Raw genomic sequence first — 20,555 nt, forward strand, 5'->3', positions numbered from 1 at the left:
TGAACAATTCTTATGAAATAATATAATAGTCCGTTGCCATAGAGGACATAGTTAGTTAGTTGATGTCATCCTGTAATCTTCTGCCTTTTTATGAGGTACTTTATTGTAAACAGCTCCCTCTGCTGGTCAAAGACTGTTTTTACAAGTATGAATGCTTTCAGAAATTAAGATTGTTCTTGAACAGCAGCAGAATGACTGACAATTTATGAAGATAAGTTAATCTCAAGAAATGATTTCATGCAATGTTCATATGTTCATTCATAAAAATGAAAATTATATTCAATTAAATTATTTTCGAAATGAAAGCAGTAAATTTGTTCCTAAAACACAAAGAGCTTTATTTACAAAATGTTATTGTATCAGTCAGTGAAACTTTGTATATAAAGCAACTGTCATACACTGAAGTTTAACTCAAAATTACAGAGGTTACAAACAGAAGGACAGGCATTTAACCATTAGACACACAATGAAATGAGCTATATAATCAAATCAAGAAAAACAAATAAAACAAGTAATTATTTACATTAAAACTATAAGGATTAAGAAAAAGAGTTTTAGAAGATGAGGAAATGAAGAAGCAGGTGTTGTTTATTGAGGATACTCTGGAGAAATATTTCAGTAAATACAAAACGTAGTAAACATGCAAAAGGAAAAATAACAACAATAACATCTAGTAAAGATGAATTATCTTCAAAAACATAACAATACTTATAATTATTAACAACTTAAAGATGAATAAATTAAGAATATAGATCATTTAAAAGTTACAAAAAACTGAAATACTAGAGAAGCTAAATAAATACAAATGAATAAACTGGCATCATCCTACTGGAAATGTATGCAAACAAGAAAGTGATCAGCTCAGACACCCCAGGATGTTGACGTCCCAATCCTGAGGGTTCAGCTTGTTGGTGTTAATATGGTGCTGAGACGATCCCCTCACTCACTTAGGTGAAATGGATCTTGGAGGGGAGGAGGAGGACGCGGTGGAGGAGATGAACTGGTCATTAAGATCCAAACATAAGTCCAACTTGACCTGATGAATGGGATGATTGCTAACAGGCAAAATGGAAAACAAAAACATGGTCTGTATCAATATGGACAAACTGTGGCTAAAGTACCCCATATCTTACCACTTGGTGGAAATTACTTATAACAATTTATTTTCACCAGAATTTGTCCCAATATTTTATTAAATATTTCAAAGGAAAGTACTACAAACTGGATATATCCCGAGTGCTTTTTAGATCATTGTTATGCGGGTCAAGAGAGTGAATAGCGCACAGTCCACTAACACAGCTCAGAAAGAGACGTACACATTGTTGACAAAGTGTTCACTTGTCACACACACATACCTGAGCAACATCCTAATCTCAATCATATGATGTGAGCAAACCGGTAAAATTCTTCTACCCCAAAACTTACTCATCAGCGTCGCTCCTTCACCCTGACGTTCCTTCCTTCCCTGGGGGGGCGGGGGGGAGGGGGGGGGCGATTTATGTTTTCGCATCCACCTGAACAATGTGTAGTTGCGCCAATGAGACTACTATCATAGTTTATTTCATGATAGACTATTTCAGCTATCGTCTGAAATAGTCCAAAGCTGAAATAGATCATGTGCCAGAGGTGTTTTTGTATTTTTTTTTTCTTTTCTTTCCTGAGACAACCGGAACGTTAGAGTTGATCGAGGGTGGCGAGGGACCAGCTAATAATTTAATGGCAGTGATATTAACCGGAGGATCTTCTTCCTGGCAGCTAGCATACATAAAGACAGGGGGAAAGTCTTTGCTGCACCTTTTTTGTTACTTTTGAGGCAGGATTTGAAACTCCAAACAACACGTCCACACTGGTCTAGAGTCCAGTAGATGAAATATACTGATTGGAAGTAGTGTACAGATGGTATCCTATCATGGTACCATGCTCACATTCACAGTTTCTTCTGAGAGTGACCTATTTGTTCAGCCTCAGTGCTGGATTTCATAGCCCTGTAGCCATGTATGAACCCCTGAATTCAATGATTTGGATTGGGAAGCTAATACTTTTGCCAAAGTTGTGTCTTTCAAAATGAAAAGATGGTTTTATAATTTAACGTACCCCATGCCATCGGCCAGGTTTTTCAGCTCATTCCTGCACAGATGACTGATGACACCCATACCAAAGCAGTCACCCAGTACATTCACCATGGTGGCGAAATGGTCTCTGAAGAGCACAGAAGAACATAAGAAACATGCTGTCAGATTCAACTATGTTATTCTTGAAGGTTTTATTTCCCTCACTGTACAACAGCCAGGTGTACCAGCTCTTCTCCAGCTTATCCCATCCCTGTTAACCACATCCATCTCAAAGGGTAATTTTATCAATCGTTGCTATACATGCTCTTTACACAAGTAAGGGCTCCTCAAACTCTTGTTTTGCGAGTTAAAATCTTGTCTTGGTCAAAGATATCCGTAAGCTTTCTCATAGCAAACCATCAAGAATGACTGAACAGTTTGATTAAGGTACAAGAGTAGGGGACAGTAAACATCAAGTCGAACTTACATAAACCACTCAAAGGCCATCAGAATGGAGACATCCCTTGCAGGCAGTCCCACAGCGGTCAGAATCAGGACGGTGCTTGCAGGTCCCAACATTGGGACACCTGCAGCTCCAAAGCTGGCGACAGCACTAGTCAAACTGCAAACCAAGGACAGCTTCCATGAGCATTTCTATCTCAACTACAGCACACAACTGTATCAAAGCCTTTCCTTTTAACAATCCCAAGATTCACATTTTCTCAATTCCAGACACATGTAGGAAGCACCTTACCCAATCGAGAATATATGGCCGATATCCAGGTTGATGTGAGATAGCTCGGCAATAAAGACAGCAGCGATCACTTCATAGATCGCCATCCCATTCATGTTGATGGTGGAGACGATGGGCAACGTGAGACGGCAGAATCTCACATCAACCTTCATCTTCTCTTCACAGCACTGAAGAGTGATAGGCAGAGTGGCAGAGCTTTGGCAAAAAGCACATCCTTTATTGGTTCATATGTACATGAGAAAAGTGTCAATCTTTGACAACAAACAACCTAAACATCTCACCTGGATGCCATGATAACTGCATTTAGCAAAGCCCTGTAACTATGCCTGAAGACCATAAAAGGGTTCTGTTTGGTGAACACAACGTAAACCAAGGGAAGAACAATGAGGGAGTGAATTCCAAACCTGAAAGAGACAACAAAGTCATGCTCAGTGTTAAAGACATCCAAAGCAAAACTATTCACTAACCTTCATCTTTGACATTTCTATATATTTTGTCATGGTAAAACCGGACAGTTCAGTGTGTTTGGAGCAAAGCTAGTGTGTTTCCACTAGCTTTGCTAGTGGAAACACACTAGCTCATAGAACCAGTATTTGTGACATTCTTCTTTGCAAAATAGCATAAGCTTCACAGTTTGCCACAAATTATCAAATGAATATAGGTCTGTTCTTTGATTAGGCAATTCTAGCACATGAATAAGCTGCAATGTAAAGCTTTCAATCCTTTCACTGCAGGTTTAGAGTCGTTCTACTGATAGAATATGGATCTTGACACAGTCTAAAGTCTTTGCTGCCTCTAACGTATTTTCTTTCAGGATTGAGCTGATTGCCCTCTTTCCATGAACTCTGTCTAGCGTTCCTGTCCCTGATGCAAAGAAACATGTCATAGCATAATGCTGCCACAGCTGTCTGACCAAGGGTAATGGTGATATTACGGGAATTTGAAGTTTTAGTTTTCAATCACATTTTCTGTCGCAACAACATCTACTTTAGTCTGATCTGAAAGCTTGGGATATTGTTTTAAAAAATAACCCTGCTTTGTAAAAACTTTTTTGGTCTTCGTGATGCTTTTTGTTCAATAATGTTCTCTGACAAACCTAACATTGTAATGTTAGTTAAGCCCCTTTTCCACTAAACCGGGTCTAACCGGTATGGTCCCGGTCTGTCCTGCCCAGATTAATTTTCATTAGCAAATTTGGTGCAGGTCTGCCTGGCCGCTCTCAGATTATTGTACCTACTTTAGGGTAGTACCATCCATAACTTGCCAGGTACGGCACTAAAGTGATTTGATTGACAGCTGACTACACTACATTCTTTAATTGGTTCATGTTTACCTCATGGCAAACTCCAAATAACTATTACAGTTTATATGGACCACTAACATACTGTCTGCTATCAGACAGCTAAGTACAGAGGAACAATTATAAGTTTAATCACAAGCAGGGCCAGGAACACATGTATTAAGCTTTGAAGCACACTACCTAAGGTAAAACTGAACCGCTCATGAACTGATTGGTGCACGACTTGCCAGCGGAAAAGTGCTTTTAGAGCACTAACCTAACTATGACGGGGAACATAACTTTGTATCAGTCACGTCTCGGTGCCATTCTACGCCTAGAAAGAAAAAAGGCCGACTAACAGAGTTTGGTTTGTTAGGCCTAACAGAACATCTGAAGGGAACTGCTTTAACTGGACTTGTTGGTTGGGGGCATCTGAGTAAAGAGATTGTCAATGTTTGTATTCATAAGCACTGATCTTCTCCCTGAAATTAATGATGCTGTTCTGCAAATACATTCAATGCAGCAAAGCTGAAACAGACACAGTGGACATACCCTAGAAAAAGCACCAGTAGGAGCTTTCCAAGTTTAATGACAGCGTTCCAGTCTTCAATCTCCAACACGTGGCATGTCATCAGGAAAAAAATTCCAACTGGCATGTACCTGAAGCAAAAAATAAACAAGATTAAATAAAACAGATGTTTCAAATATATTTTAACTAACTGTTCGTTAAGAAAGGAAACTGCTGTCCTATGTACAAAAACTGAAACCACATCTCAATCATACAGTACTGGTGATTTACTCTCGTGCTTGGCCTGAACTAATTAAGGAAATGTCTTTACATTAAAAAAAAAAAATCTAATTGTATAAAAGAGTGAACTTATGTACTGTTTGATCTTACCACAGGATATACTTGAATATGATTTTTATTGCATCGTTCATTTCTCTAGCGGCCTTCACAGTGATTTTTGCCCGGACTCCCACCCTGTTTAACAGGATGCCAATGACGAAAGACCAGGTGATCAGTCCTAGCATGTTGGCTCCAGCAACATAACGGCCCATCAGTTGCTTCGCCGTGTCATTGAACCCCTAGAAACACAAATAGGCTGGCTTTAATGCTAGGAGCAGTTTTATAGGAGTACTGCACCTTGTTGGACAATCCATATCACTTTTCTGCAATAAGTCACACTAAAGGCTTAAACTTTGATGTATTTTACTTGGATTTGTTTTGTGAATGACCAATCCAAAATATTGCATAGTTGTGAAGTGAACAGAAAGAAATTCGAAGGTTAAAAAAAACTTTACATATAAGAAGAATAAAATGAGACATCAATGAGTACTCAGTCCACACTTAGGACTGTGACTCCCCAGTGCTTCAACACAAATATATTGGACAAAGTCTATCAGACCTGTACGTCCTCATAAATAAATATGTCTAAAATAAAAAATTTAACAAAAATGGTGCTACTTTGATCATTCTTGAAATCCACGAGCAGAATAGTCCATGGGCCAGACCATTTTTTTTTTGTGAATTTCAAGGTGGCAAAGTCTGTCAATATTTTTGAAATGATACATGTTTTTTCCATTACCCACTCTGTTCCTCACTATGTGGGAGGGCCTTTAGCGCAGCAACTGGTCAATTCTCCGCTGAGGTTTGCAGTGACACTGAATGGAGAACCTCAAGGTTATGGTTCAGATGGACTCAAAGATATTTCATTTTATTTTATAGAAATTCATTGCTGGCCCAAACATAATGATAGAGGCTCCGATCAACTGATTAATTTGCTCTATATGAAATCGCTTTGGTGCCTACCCTGATCGGTCCGGCTAGCACTACCCTTGAAGTAGGTATGGAAATCTGAGAACAGCCAGCCAGAGCCGCGCTGGATCTGCTAAAGGAAAATGAATCTGGCTGAGACAGACTGAGGCCAAAGCAGTTAGAGGCAGGCTGGTGGAAAAGCACCTTTAGGAACATGACAGACAATGAGCCCACAGAAAGTGTGAGACAGAAGCCTGTCTCACACTTTCTGATAAATAGGCCAATACAGCATCCTAAAGTCTATGTAAGTGTACATTTCTACTATTACTGATTAACTATTTTATAACTAACAAACTAGACACGAGTGACACGCTAAACTAAACCCCCACTAACCCTTTTAACACACACACCAAAGAACCAGTTAAGGTTATAGCCCAAGTCTGTAACTTCGAATTACAGCTCATAATCGCCTCCCATAGACAGACAGTGTAGGCATATCATACATTTTCTGACTCCTTAGAGTCTGTTGAGTATTTTAGTTGTTAACTCTTGTGTCCCCGATGTCCCTGGATACCATTGGGATAAAAGAAATGTATCTAGTTTGGTCAAAAGGTGTGGAAAAATGTGTATTATTTTTGGTTTAATGACCTCTAGTGATCTCTGTGTTGTTCAGATAGACTCAAAACCTGATTTAAATGAAAGCCAAGAGTGTCTCCTTTAAGATGATACCAAACATTATATTATAGACCCTTGACAAATGCTCATACCATGAGCCTAAACCACACATACACCAGTCTCAAAAAACAGAATTTTTTCCAAAGGGATTATTAACTTCATGAGCTGATAACTATGACACAGCTACCATTTAGGAAGGGCTATCATACCAAAATACTAACTAGAGATATGTATATTTTCAAAAAATATTGATAGACTTTGCCACCCTGAAATGGACAAAAAATGTCAAATTTTGGCCTCTGGCCCATGGACTAGAATACTTTATTCAACAGATTTATTGTTTTTTCCAATCCGTACATTCAACAGTCAAAGTGTATTTACAAGAAATAAAAATGAAAAATTTTATTGAAGCAAAATTGTAAAAAATGTTTGTGTTACAAACGTAATAGCTACAAACTACTTACAGTTAGAGTATTTTTGACTGCAAAAATGGAAAATTTAGCTTCTTCACAAAGAGACCAAGCTTTTGCATGTTCTCAAAATTGTTCAAGAACAGCAGTCGATTTAATTGGTGATTTTGGTACCGCCAGCTAAGGGGTTAAAGTGAAAGAAAATATGTTCAAGTTTGTGGTTGTAATGTGACGTGTGAAAAATCTCAGGGGTTATGAAGACCTTCGGGAAGTGCTCCAGCATAAAAACAAAGATCAGAAGAAAATACTCACTTTTAATGGGTTAATGATGATGGTATTGTCTTTTGGATTGATCTCAGTAACCACTGTCTGGTACTGGGAGAAAATAGAAACTGTTTGGAAACTTTCCAAACTCAACATGGAACGTTACACAGTGAGTTGTGGTGCGGAATAAAAACATACATGCTCGAAGAAAGCCTGAATGAAGCTCTCTGGAATCATGTTCCTATGAGAGTCAAAGGAGAGTCAGAAAAAAGAAAGAACTTGTAAACGTTAAAGACAAAAAAAAAAAAAAAAACACAAGCATATTATTTTCACCACTATGAGTTTCACCTTAGGAGTTTGAAATTATGAATTTTCTATAATTTCACATAAACCAAGCTAGTTTTGTTAGTTGTTAGAGACAATAAAAATCTCAATTCTTACTTATCTATGTTGAAAACTATATAAGCAGGACTTTTGTCTAAACACTTATTCTCTCACCTGAAAATATCCATGAAAACCAGATGCATAGAGTATTCTGGGACATGTGATTCAGCGTATCGAGCTGCTGATTCCGCACCAGGCTCAAACGTGAGCACTAGAAACAGTCCTGCAACAAAAGCAATTACTCAATACACGCTGGCGGTCTTAATGTACCTATTTTAAAAACTGATACTTTACCAAGAACTACAGCCAGAGTGGTAGTGCCACAAACGTATAATAATATGTAGACGGCTGTTTTCCCAGACAATCTGGTGTTTAATGCAGTTACGCCTGAGAAAAGAGATGAGAATCACAAGTTCACTTGGTGCCTGAGCAAAGAGCAAGACAACACACCAGTTTATGACTGTCCAAGTGAAAGTCCAAATGTCCTAAGTGATCTTCATCTTTGAACACGTTTTAGTCACAAGAAATAAGCAGTGAGAGTTTGAGCAACATTTACACAGAGTATCCAGGAGAGGTGAGTATCTAGATTCATATTTAACTTGCCTGCAATCACGCTCGTCACAATGAGGGGCACAGCGAACATCTGAAGCAGGTTTAGAAGCACATCTCCTGCCATTTCAATCAACAGTTTTGTTTCTTTAGATATATGAAAACGAAATCTCAGCAAAGACCCAGTGCCTAACCCTGTGGGGGAAAAACATGACAAATATAATTGATATGTAAAAAACACCCATCAACCTTATCAATGGTATACTTTATAACAGCCATAAGAAACAATTGGGAGTGTTTTAATGTAAATGATAAATTATATATTTTGTAGACATGTTTTTAAAAGTTTTTTTATTTTTTTTTTCAGTTTGTTGTACTGATCAATATTAGCCGATACTTTGGGGTTGAAAACGTGTGAAAATGCCTTCACAAAACAAACTTAATATGACATTTTAAAAAAACAAGCACTTGAGTTTTTGAGGCTCTCTCCATATAAAACAAGACATGTGGTCCAACAGCGTTATGTCTGGATGCTTTGGGTCCAAAGCCCAACAAGGTGCCACAGATTATTTTGACTGCAGCATGTTCCACAAATTGTGAGTGCAAAAGATGCCTGAGTGCTTAGCGTAGCCGGACTGCTGAAAAAATTTATTTGATAAAAACAAAAACAAAAATCACCACGTTTAAACTTTAATACTGTACCATGTTAATGAAGAAGCAAAAGTGAAATTCAACATCCACCAGAGACCAGAAAACCGGCATGTTGCCAAATATGTTGAATATTGATATTGAATATAAAACAAATACAAACTCATATTTCCTTTGTGGGTTCATATAAAACTTATTAATTTTTTACAATAACAATTCAGCACTCATCATATTCTTGGGCTCAGAGCCAGTCCTAGCCTGGTAGGCACCCTAATCAGTCTTGTTAATGAATGTGTTTATGTATTTGGAATGTAGTTTGTTTGTTTATTCACTGATAACTTAAAGGTAAATTAATATTGTTTGGAAATTTATTTTGCCCACTATAATCTGCAAGTAATTTTGGTTCATTTGTTTGTAGGTTTTCAACCTGCTTGGTGCGTCTACTCTGACCACTCAAACAAATCATGGTGGTCTTGTATTGAAAAGTGAAGTGATTTAAAGACAAAAGAAAAGAGAAATAAAAAGATGACACTGAGATGAGTTGTTCCTGCGTCTCTTTGATGGGAGCACGCCTCTTTCAAGTTTGGGCAGAAGCCGAGGTGTTTGAAGAGGCCAGAAACTTGACAATGCATAATGCATTTCTGCCAGGAAACGCTCTCCAGCTCTCAGATAAGACATTACAGCTAAGTAAAACTATTATGTTTAATCCCTACAATGGACTGGTGACCGCCTCTTGCCTGTTCACTGCCAGAGATAGGCACCTGCACCCTTGGCGACCCTATAAGGGATAACCGTGTTGAATAATGGATGGTTGGAACTTTAATCAATTATAAATTAAACAGTAATATGCTGCTAGATATTAACTGACTAAAAAACATCTGTGTTTAACTTCCCCTTGTTGGAGACAGCTAGCAGGAGGTTGAAAACAATGTAGAGGAGTCTTTAAATTCATAGAGGTCTTGTTGCTGTGCCATAAAGTAATCGGCCTACAAATCTGGCCTTCGAAGGACGCAGCCCATCAATTCGGACACAGCTTCAGAACCTCTGGTTGAGAAAGGGAGAAACAATTAAAGGCTCGGGGAGGAGGGTAAGTAAATACAAGAACATTTGTGGACAATAAGTCCATAAAAAAAATTAAAAATAAAATATTCATTGTATCCCTGTGTCCTGGAATGCAACAAAGAGAAGTTTTGGGAAAATCCTGTGCCACGTAATTAATTTTAAATTATATTATTTTACATTATTTTTCAAACTTTAGTTTTTAAAATACCAGAATTTTCATGACGGTCTACTTTTAGTCTGATGACATAATTCCCGAATGATAAATCGTACTTAAGCCGTCTCTTTCTAATGTTTACTTTTTAATCTTGAGTATCTTGGATGGATACGTTTTACTTTTACTTTAGTAAAAACATGTTGAAGTAGCGTTACTTTTACTAGTGTACAATTTCTGGGTACCTTATGTGTCCAACTGACCTGGCAGATTCACTGATGTCTTTCCAATTGCTATATCCATGTTATAACATCAATAAGCTAGTTTTGATAAAGCAAAAAAAAAAAAAAAAAGCAATATGCTGCATATCTATGGACAGAGAAACGTGCTCAATATAAACTGAGTATTTCCACACTGCCATTCCCCTGTCCTTTCATGACCAACAAATCAGTTCATATTCAAACTTCAGCTACAGTTCAGTAGTGTCAGAAGAAAATACAAGAACATTGTAAACATTTCGTTAGCTGTAACGATTTCACATTTAAAATATGCTTTAACTGAGTTAAACATGCCATGGTAACCTGACTTGTTTATATGTAAGTTTAACAGCTAACCTCCAGCTCATGCAGCAGCAAACCTGCCCGAAAAATAAAACGATAAGAAATCACAGGATAATCAGCAGTAGAAAAAACATGTTTGTACTTACCCAAGGCAATCATAGACAGAATGGACCCCTGAAATATGCCGTCTGTTCTTTTCATTGTTTCACAGAGGTCCAGAGAGCCGAGACAGATGGGTCAGTCTCTCACACCTGTTAAAGACGATCAGTTGCCGTTTTGTGTCCAATGCTGACATTTGTTCCCCTTTATAAAAAATGCCCTGAAAAACATGTTTGGTCTCCATGGATACCTGGGTGAAATGTATGACATAACTTGAATACTTTAGAACTATTTAAAAATATATAATTTTCAGTGATTTGATGTGCTTTAAAAATCAATCATGTTTCGACTGAGTCAATTTGATTGATTTGTTAAATATGATTAACTTATTTAAGAAGTTTCTGGCTTAAGATGATCTTATTGTTCTTATTGTTCATTTTGCTCCTAGATTCAATTTCTTGGAAAATGCAAAGAAAAGGAGACCATGCCTGGTCTCCTAGGATACCTTGATTTTTGTTCAAATACAATAAAAAATACTATTTTAAGAACAATAATAAAAAGGCAGTGTGTTTCTAATAATATGTCTAAGTCACTGAATTGTTTAGTTTATGGGGTGGTTTATTAAATTTGACCAGTCTGAACAGCATTGCTTACTGTGTATTTAGGCTCTAACATACTTAAAATTGGACTGAATTTTGCAGAAGTGTCATTAATATTAATTGTAAAATGCAATCAGTTTCGTTTTGAGATGCTATGATCTTTTTATTAGTCTATGGAAACATCTGGTGGACTGGTGCGATTCAAGCAATCTAAACCTGAATGTCAACAAAACAAAATAAATTGTTGCTGATTTCAGGAAAAATCCGCCAAGTCACACACCCCTCCTCATCAAGGGTGCCACAGTGGAACAGGTCAGCAGCATTAAACTCCTGGAGATACAGATCACCGACAGTTTGACCTGGTCCCTCCAAACCTCTGGTCTGGAGAGGAGAGACCTGCAACGTCTGCACTTTTTATGTCGGATGAGAAACCAAACTATTAATCTTTTATTGTATATATTTATATTGATACTTTTCTACTATTACGTATTTATTTTATTATTGGAACCTCGCAATGAATTTTTGCTTAATATGTATATTTTAAATGTGCCAATGAATGAAAATAAAGTCTGTCTATATCGATGTCTAAATTCCTGGAGAAATGTCAGGATTGTTAACTGTGGTGCAGGAACCAGGATAGCATTTCTTTTGTTTTGAGAGAATTTATTTCATTCAAAATTCAAATTCAATTAAAAAATACGTTGTTGACCCAAAAGGGAAATTAAATATTGTTGTAAGTCATTAATTCAAAGTCTTCAAGAGTTATAGCAGATGGTGACGGCTGTTGGCAGGAAATATCTCTTGTAGCCGTCTGTATTACAGCAAATCTGAAGAAGCCTCTGACTGAAGACCCTCTGCCATTCTAAGACAGCCTGATGAAGAGGATGGTCAGGGTTGTCCACAATTTTCTTGATCCTATGAAGAGTCCTTCTTTGCGTCATCATCTCCAGAGGTTCCACAGTCATCGTCAGAACAGAACCAGCCTTTTTTATCAGGCTGTTGAGCCTTTGCAGTTCTCTGGCTCTGATGCTGCTGCCCCAACAGATGATGGCAGAAGAGACGACGCTCTCAACAACAGACTTATAGAAGATCTGCAGCATCTTGCTGCAAACCTTGAAGGATCTTAGCTTCCTCAAGAAGTCCAGTCTGCTCTGTCCCTTTTTACAAATGGCTTGACTGTTTCATCTCCAGTCTTTTTCATTACACTTTCATATTCAATTAATTAGAATAGAATAAGGAATAAGAGATAGTTTCTGTCCTCGTAGTCTTTTGCTCATTTATAAAACTCAAAGTCTGCTTCTCAGCCAACTCTAGACGCTTTTATAAATTAGTAATACAAAAAAAGACTGTCCTACAACAACAGCAGAATGACTCGCAATTTATTAAAATCAATTCTTCTCAAGAAATGATTTTATGCAATGTTCATGCATTCATACAAAAAAATTTAATGCATATTCAATTCAATTGTTTTCAGTCTGAAAGCAGTGAACATGTCCATGCAACATAAAGGATTATATTCACAAAGTATTGTTATCAGTATATTGTATATTGAGCACTGGTCATACACTCAAGTGAAATGCAAAGTTACAGAGGTTCCAAACAGAAAGATGAGCATTTAACTACAACAGACACACAATGAAATTATCTGTACAACCAAATAAAGTAAAAGGTCAAAACCAGTTATTGGTAATAAAACGGTGAGGATTCAGAAGTGGGAGAAAACCAATTACAGAAGATGAGGAACTGCGGCAGCTAATACGGTGCTGAGACAATCCCCTCACTTAGGTGACATGGGTCCTGAGGAGGCGGCAGAGCGAGAGGAGCCCAGCTGTTGTTCAGGCTCCAAACAGGTTAAGTCCAACTCGAGCTCACTGGTGGGACGAACCCTATCAATGCTAACATGTAAAATGGAAAACATGGTCAATGACACTGGTCAACAGCCAAAACAATTTGTCTGGGGTTTTTCAATCGTTTTAGGGTCATTTTGATGTGTTGAATCCAAAAATCACATTGTTTGTTCTCAATCAGGTCGACCTTCTGAACTATGGATGCACAATGAGTATCAAAATGCATGACTTGTTCTCACATATTTATTGGTTTCCTGAGAATCTGATCAATGATTGATGAGCAGGAGGAGAGAGACTCCATCAGGACAGAAAAAAGATGGAGAATTTTGCACAATGAAGACTTAATGTTCAATTCACATGTACTTACCTTTATCAGTGTTTATTATTCAATTTACAGAAATTCAAGTTTGTAACATTTAATTTATACACTCTGTTAGAAAACAATTGTTCTTTCTCCTACAGTTTTTTTTTTTTTTTTTGGATGAGAAATATTAACGGAAATGAACTGACAATGTCACAAGAATGTAATCAAATTAGTCAGAGGATCAGATTTCTCTAAATCAAATTAGAATAAAAACCTAATTATTCTCATTGTGAAAAATGGATGTAATTTTTGGGTCCAGCGGTGCAAAATACTCTTAATTCAGTTGAAAAAAAAAACACAGACAACTTCCCTAACCCTAACCCTAATGATTTGTAAAAACTGTGACTAAAGTACCCTATGTCAGTGAAAACGACTTATGACAATCATTGTTCAAGATTTATTTTCACTAAAATTTGGTCCAATATTTTATTAAACCTTTCAAAGAAAGATACGACAAACAGGAGACACCCTGAGGCATTCAGATTATTGTGATGTGGGTCTATGAGTGAATAGTACCACTGACACAGCTCAGAAAGAGATGTACACAATGTTGACAAAGGTATTCACTCGTCTACCTTCCCACACACATTTGTCTTTTTCTCAGTGCAAAGGGTTAAATTCTTCTACACCTCATACTCATCCATGTTACGGACACTGCTTTGCTTTATTCACTGGTGCAGAATTCAACCTGCTCCTACAGGGGTGGGAGCTTGAAATAATAAAGAAATGCATCGGTGTACTGAAGCATAAGGAGCTGGAACACCTGAAGTCAGTCATTTGGATCGGGAGGTGAATGCTTTTGGCAACGTTATGTCTTTGCAGATAAGCACATCATTTTATTGATTTCATTTACCTTTGTGGTTTGTCCAGATCTTCCAGCTCATCGTGGCACAGGAAATTGATGAGAACAACACCATAACAGTCTCCCAGCACATTGACCCCGGTCCTGAAATGGTCTCTGAAGGGCACAGAAGAAGAAAACAAATATGCTGTTAGATTCAACTATGTTTTTCTCAAATATTTTCTTTATCTCACTCTACCAAAGCCAAAAAAATAAAAAAAAATATCTACAGGCAACACAGGTAGCCAGGGGAGAACAAAAACTCAAATCCAGGTATTAATGAGGTATTAAGAGGAGAAGAGGTATATAAATACTTGGAGAGGAACAATTGAATGAGGCTGATGGCTAACGGGTTGCAGGCTGAGGAGAGAGAGAATCGTAGCAAGGGGTGAGGGAGAGTAAATATGATAACTAGGAGAATGAATCTAAGAGCAACAAAGAATTACTAGACTCAAGGAATGAATAAACATAAACTGGAATTACTAAGAAGAAAGTAAAACAAAAACAAGGCTGATCTAATCAAGAATGAGACAAAACTAGAGTAAAATCACCAAAACCCTAAAACAACTGAAAACAATCTGCGTACCTGACGACATGCAAGTTAAAAATCATGTCCCGGTCAAAATCACTTGCAAGTTTTATGATTACAGATCAGTGTAACTCAATCTAGATTGACTACATGGTTTCATGATGAAAGTACTCTTTAAGCAGGAGTGGCTGACTCTGAGTTTCAAGTTGAACTTACAGAAGCCATTCCACCACGACCAGCATGGCAGCATCCTTTGCAGGCAGTCCCACAGCTGTCAGAATCAGGATGGTGGTCACAGCTCCTGTTGCTGGGATCCCTGCAGCTCCAAATGTGACAATGGAACTAGTCAAGCTGCAAACCAAGCACAGCCTCTATCAGCATTTCTGTCTAAAGCGCAACACAACCATAATAAAGCCTTTCCGTGGAATTCAAATTCGTGGAAATTGAATTCCACAAAGTGCTGCTTCCTCGGCACTTCAAGAAAGCGGCTTACCCAACAGCAATTATCTGGCCAGCATCCAGCGTGATGTCATTCATCTGGGCAATAAAGACAGAAGCAATCACTTCGTAGACCGCAGTCCCATTCATATTAATACTGGTGAGAATGGGCAACATGAGGCGGCAGAGTTTCCCGTTGACCATCAGGTTCTCTTCACAGCATTGAAGGATGACAGGAAGACTGGCAGTGCTTTGGTAGAAAACACATCCTTTATTGGTGCACCGTTCATACGAGGACACTGGAAAAGTGTCACACTTTTGACAACAAACAGAACATCTCACCTGGACGCAATGATAATTGCAGTCATCCAAGCCTTAGAGGTACCCTTTAGGATGACATAGGGATTCTTTCTGACAAGCGTGAAGTAAACCATGGGAAGAACAAAAAAGGTCTGGATTACAAGCCTGAAAGAGACAATAGTCACACTCAGTGTTAAAGAGTATTCACTGGCATTCAACTGTGACACTTTTATGTATCTTGTAATAATAATGATAAATAATAATTCATTTTACTTGGAATACATTTTATATCTTGAGATCTCAAAGGGCACACAGCAAAACCACATAGTTCAATGTATTTGGGGAGATCATACATGATATTGAGAAGAGAAAATGTTCTCTTTTTCTCTCTCTCCTTTTATTCATATCAACACATTAGCACTCTTTTATTTAGAAAAACAATATTTTGAAAAGAAGAAGTGTGATGCCTGATCCAGTCATCTTAACAGTGACTTGGAATTAATTATCCATTACACTTTGGGAAAGTAAGGCTGTGGAAAAAATAATGCTGAAATTGGTTACTCTTTTTTCTTTTTTTTTTTTTAAATAAAAGAGCGCAAGTGTGTTGATGTGAGTAAAAGGAGAGAGAGAAAAAGAACGCTTTCTCTTCTGGTTTACAATATGCTAACACAATAGTGCATTGTTGCAGAGTGGAAAGAAAAGAATGCCTGGTCGCACAACAACATCTATCAAGACGTTTGTGCATTTGTTTAGTTGTAGGCTTAGAGTCGTCATGCTGAAAGAAGACGGACCTCGCCGGAGTCTAAAGTGGTTTGCAGCCTCTAGCAAATATTCTCCGAGGATTGATCTGCATGAAGCTCAAACTCTGAGATGAGTTGAGTTTAGGTTTTTCCTTATTGAATGTAGTGTAATAAAAGAATAAATAAAGTTGTATTTAAACAAAAATAAATTTAAAAGAAAAGCAAACAGAACAAAAGACGAACAGCAGTACAGCATCATCCAATAAGTTACTATTCCTGTTAACTTGGTTTTAACAGTCTTTCTTAGTATTTTCTAGTATTTTCTATATCCATATCTATAACTCTAACCCTCTTTCTCATCTGAAAGCTTGGGTACATTTTAGTAACTAACCCTTCTTTAACCAAACTTTATCCCTGATCTGTCTGTTGAGTTTCTTGGTGTTCATGATGCTGTTTGTTCACTAATGTTCTCTAAAAAAAAATACTCTGAGGCCAAACAGAACTTCTGAAGGGAACTGCTTGACCTGAATTGGGTGTTTGAAGATATCAGAATAAAGAGGCTGGAAATGACTGTTATCATAAGAACCGATCTTTGCAGTGTCTTCATCCTCTAACTACCTTAGCAGCGGCGGTATCAGTTTGGTAACAAAGTTGGTAACACTTTATTTGAAGGGTTGTGCATAAGACTGACATAACACTGTCATAAACATGACATGACAACGGTCATGAACATGGGCAGTGTCATGTCAGTCTTATGCACAACCCTTCAAATGAAATGTTACCAAAAAGTTTAAACAGAAAAGGTGGACATACCCCAGAGAAATTACAGCTGAAAGTTTTGCGAGTTTAATGACAGCGCCCCAGTCCTCAACATCCAACACGTTTTCTACGATCAGGAACAAAACTCCAATTGGCAAGTACCTGAAACAAACAAACAAACAAAAATTACTGAACTAAATTAAGGAATGTTTTGTACATTATTAATTAATCTAATTTTGTAAAAGAGTGGAATGATATACTGTCTTATTTTACCACAGAATCCAGTTAAATATGATTTTTATTGCATCATTGAGGCTTTGAATGGCCTTCACAGTGCTTGTTGCCTCCTGTCCCACCCTGTTTATCAAGATGCCGAAGGTGAAAGACCAGATGATCAATCCTATCATGTTGGGTCCGTCAACATAACTGCCCACCAGTTTTGTCTCAGTGGCATTCTGCACCTGGAAACACAGAAATGCTGGCTCTAACTCTCTAAGAGCAATATTGTAGGAATACATCACCTTGTTGGACTTTTTCACAATAAGTCACATTAAAACCATAAACTTTGACGTACTTAATTTGCTTTTTTGTTGTTGTTGTGGAAAGGATCAATCCTCAGCATTGCATAATTGTGAAATATAAAAAAAACAAATTAAACTGTTAAAAAAAACATTTACAGTACATAGAATCCAAATAATTCTTTGTGTATTTAGCTAAACTTTATGCTGTACATCCATTATCCACCTCTATGTTAATTTGCTTTTCTTCTGCAGCCCCGGCTCCAATGGACTTTAACTGGAGGGCATTCGTTTACTTTGGGAGGGCACAGTAAGCGAGCCTGTACTTTAATGTAAATACATAAATAAACATTTATGTTACCTTTCCAATAAAATAACCATGTTTATTAATAGAAAATTTAACAATAAGGACGTAAAAGCATAATCGGTCAGGGATGCAGAAGACTTGAGACTAGGAAAAATCTTCCCCTTGCAGCAGAACAGCCACTCCTAGGTGAAAGCATAACCATCTGCTGGATCCCTCCAGTAAAATCCAGGCCTAAATACAATTGAAAATCAGCGGAAAAGATGTGAGCAATGGCATCCCACCCACTGCCCAAAAACATTACTGCAGGGTTAACTGTTCTTGTTGACATCCATAGGCACAACGAGTGTTTTGCATGGTTGCTTATGCTGTGTCTCAGTGTTCTCCTGTGATGTATTCCACCTCCCACCCAAAGACTACTACAGGAAGGCACAACTGCCCCTAAGGTGGACTGAAAGGAAACACAGCCTCTCCTTTCTGTCTTTAATTTAGAAGAAATGTAAAGCCCTCCATCTTTTTTCTTCCACTTCAGAATCAAGTACTCTTTTGTGTTCGCCGACTACTTTAAACCAAACATAATACTTTGAAGTTTGTGGTTGTACATGTGACATGTGAAAAACTGAAAGGCTATGAAGACTTTTGGAAAGAGCTCCAGAGTAAGAACAAGAAGTAAGAATAGTAAGAAGAAAATACTCACTATTCCTGGCTGAAGGGGAAGGCCAGAATCTACTCTTCCAATCTCAATAATTTCAGTCTTATACTGGGAGAAAAACAGAAACTGTTTGGAAACGGTCCAAACCTGGAAAGTTACACACTGAGCTGTGGTTCTGAATAAAAACATACCTGCTCATAGAAAGCCTGAATGAAGCTCTCTGGAACCATGTTCCTATGGGAGTGAAAGGAGAGTTACAAAAAAAACATACACAAAAAAAAACTGAGCCAAATGTTAAAGACAAAACACATGTGAATATTATTTTCTTATCATCATTTCACACAAGTCAAGATAATTTTAATTATCTCACATAATAAAAGTCAATAATCCTGTATGTTAGAAACTATAAGATGAACATACTCACCTTCCTAAAAATAATGGCCTATCATATTTTGCCCAACGTAATTTTTCTCTTTGCCTAAACCATCTGTTGGCAATAGAGAGGTTGTGTTTTTTGTTTGTTTGTTTTGCCAGAATAACTTTTGGCAAAAATAAATAAATATATATATATATATATATATATATATATATATATATATATATATATATATATATATATATATATATTTAGACCTCATGTTGCAGGTTATGTTAGGAAGCTGACAATATGCACAATATGCACAACTTGCAGAAAAGCAGGAATTGTGTCTAAATATCTGTCCTCTTGCCTTAAAAGATCCATGAGGATCACATGAACGGAGAAGGGTGGCATTTCCTTAACCCTGTCCTGTGATAGGTGTTCTCCCACACCAGGCTTGATTGTGAGCACCAGAAGCAGTCCTGCAACACAAAATCTCAGGCAGGATATCAAAAGCAATAACACAATGCAAACTATGACAGTCTTCATATATCTTCATTAATAACTGCTAACCATAATAATGTTACCAAGAATTATGGCCAAAAGAGTAGTGCCACAGATGTAGGTTCCTGTGAAAAAGGCTGTTTTTCTGGACATTTTGGTGTTTAATCCAGTTACTCCTGAGAAAAGAGAGCAGAACTAGAAGTTCATGTGGTGCCTGAGGAATGAGCAAAACAACATACCAGCGCATATGTGCCCTGACAATAGTCTAAATGTCTGGACTAATCTTCATCTTTTAAAATGTTTTAAAAGCACAAGAACTAAATGGTGTAAATATGAAATTAGCTTATTGTCTAGATATAATATAATCAAGGGTTTTGAGCAATTTTTATACAGAATATCCACAAAAAGATGAGTGAGCATCCTTTCAGTCTATCTCTGTAACAACAATACGTTAATACTTTAAGTATATAGATTCATATTTAGCTTGCCTGCAAGCACGCTTGTGACAATGAGGGGTACAGCAAACATCTGAAGTACGTTGAGAAGCATATCCCCTGGTATTCGGATCCATTTTACTTGATCGTCCCTTAAAAAAATCATAAACCTCAGCAGAAACCCAGTGCCTAACCCTGTGGGGGGTGGGGTGAAATCACAAACATAATAGATATGAAAAAAACCTAAAAAGAAACAAACAAAAACTAAACAAAACAGGAAAAACATCAAGATGAACAAAAAACCTTAGCTATGGTATACTTTATAACAGTCATGAGAAATAAATGGGAGTGCTTTAACATAAATAGAAAATATTGTAGATATTGTTTTTAATTATTTTTTCAGTTTATTGTCAATAGGTAACATTGTACCCTGATTTTAGGAAAACCCTATTCCGGTACCCTTGTTCACCATGTCTGTCTTTATTTAGAGGGACTCGGCATATCTCATTCAGAGCTGGTGATCTTACCGTGAACAAAATCGCTAGAAATTAATATTCGACATTTTTCTTTCGTCATTTATCGACTCACCTGCATTTAATGCTTATGGGTCGTTAATGTGCGTCGCACCTCACTAATGTCAATTTAGTAGCATAACTTATTTTATCACGCGATAAACAGATGTAATCCACAGACTGACAACATGCTAGCTAATGTTAAAACAGCAAG

General features: G+C 37.3%; 2 protein-coding genes across 2 annotated transcripts; both read right to left on the bottom strand.

Moving 5' to 3' along the window:
• Nucleotides 1-478: 478 nt before the first annotated feature.
• Nucleotides 479-10,835, bottom strand: LOC106908700 (excitatory amino acid transporter 3-like). Its single transcript, XM_014974859.2, has 13 exons — nt 10,690-10,835; nt 8,177-8,317; nt 7,868-7,960; nt 7,688-7,796; nt 7,388-7,430; nt 7,238-7,300; nt 4,983-5,170; nt 4,637-4,744; nt 3,087-3,209; nt 2,806-3,000; nt 2,539-2,673; nt 2,095-2,199; nt 479-1,055 (listed from the first exon to the last, which is right to left on the bottom strand). The coding sequence occupies exons 1-13, from the start codon at nt 10,742-10,744 to the stop codon at nt 944-946; spliced, it is 1,470 nt and encodes a 489-aa protein (XP_014830345.2). The 5' UTR covers nt 10,745-10,835; the 3' UTR covers nt 479-943.
• Nucleotides 10,836-12,803: 1,968 nt separating this feature from the next.
• LOC148158197 (excitatory amino acid transporter 3-like) lies at nt 12,804-20,555 on the bottom strand. The gene is made up of 12 exons (XM_088006836.1): nt 19,884-20,555; nt 19,479-19,571; nt 19,262-19,373; nt 18,725-18,767; nt 18,579-18,641; nt 17,333-17,520; nt 17,114-17,221; nt 15,603-15,725; nt 15,316-15,510; nt 15,039-15,173; nt 14,306-14,410; nt 12,804-13,136 (listed from the first exon to the last, which is right to left on the bottom strand). Exons 1-12 carry the CDS (start codon nt 20,113-20,115, stop codon nt 13,019-13,021), a joined length of 1,515 nt encoding a protein of 504 aa, XP_087862962.1. The 5' UTR covers nt 20,116-20,555; the 3' UTR covers nt 12,804-13,018.

This window comes from Poecilia mexicana, unplaced genomic scaffold (genome assembly GCF_051168715.1).
Source record: "Poecilia mexicana isolate PSO_F unplaced genomic scaffold, ASM5116871v1 scaffold_7, whole genome shotgun sequence".
Taxonomy (NCBI): domain Eukaryota; kingdom Metazoa; phylum Chordata; class Actinopteri; order Cyprinodontiformes; family Poeciliidae; genus Poecilia; species Poecilia mexicana.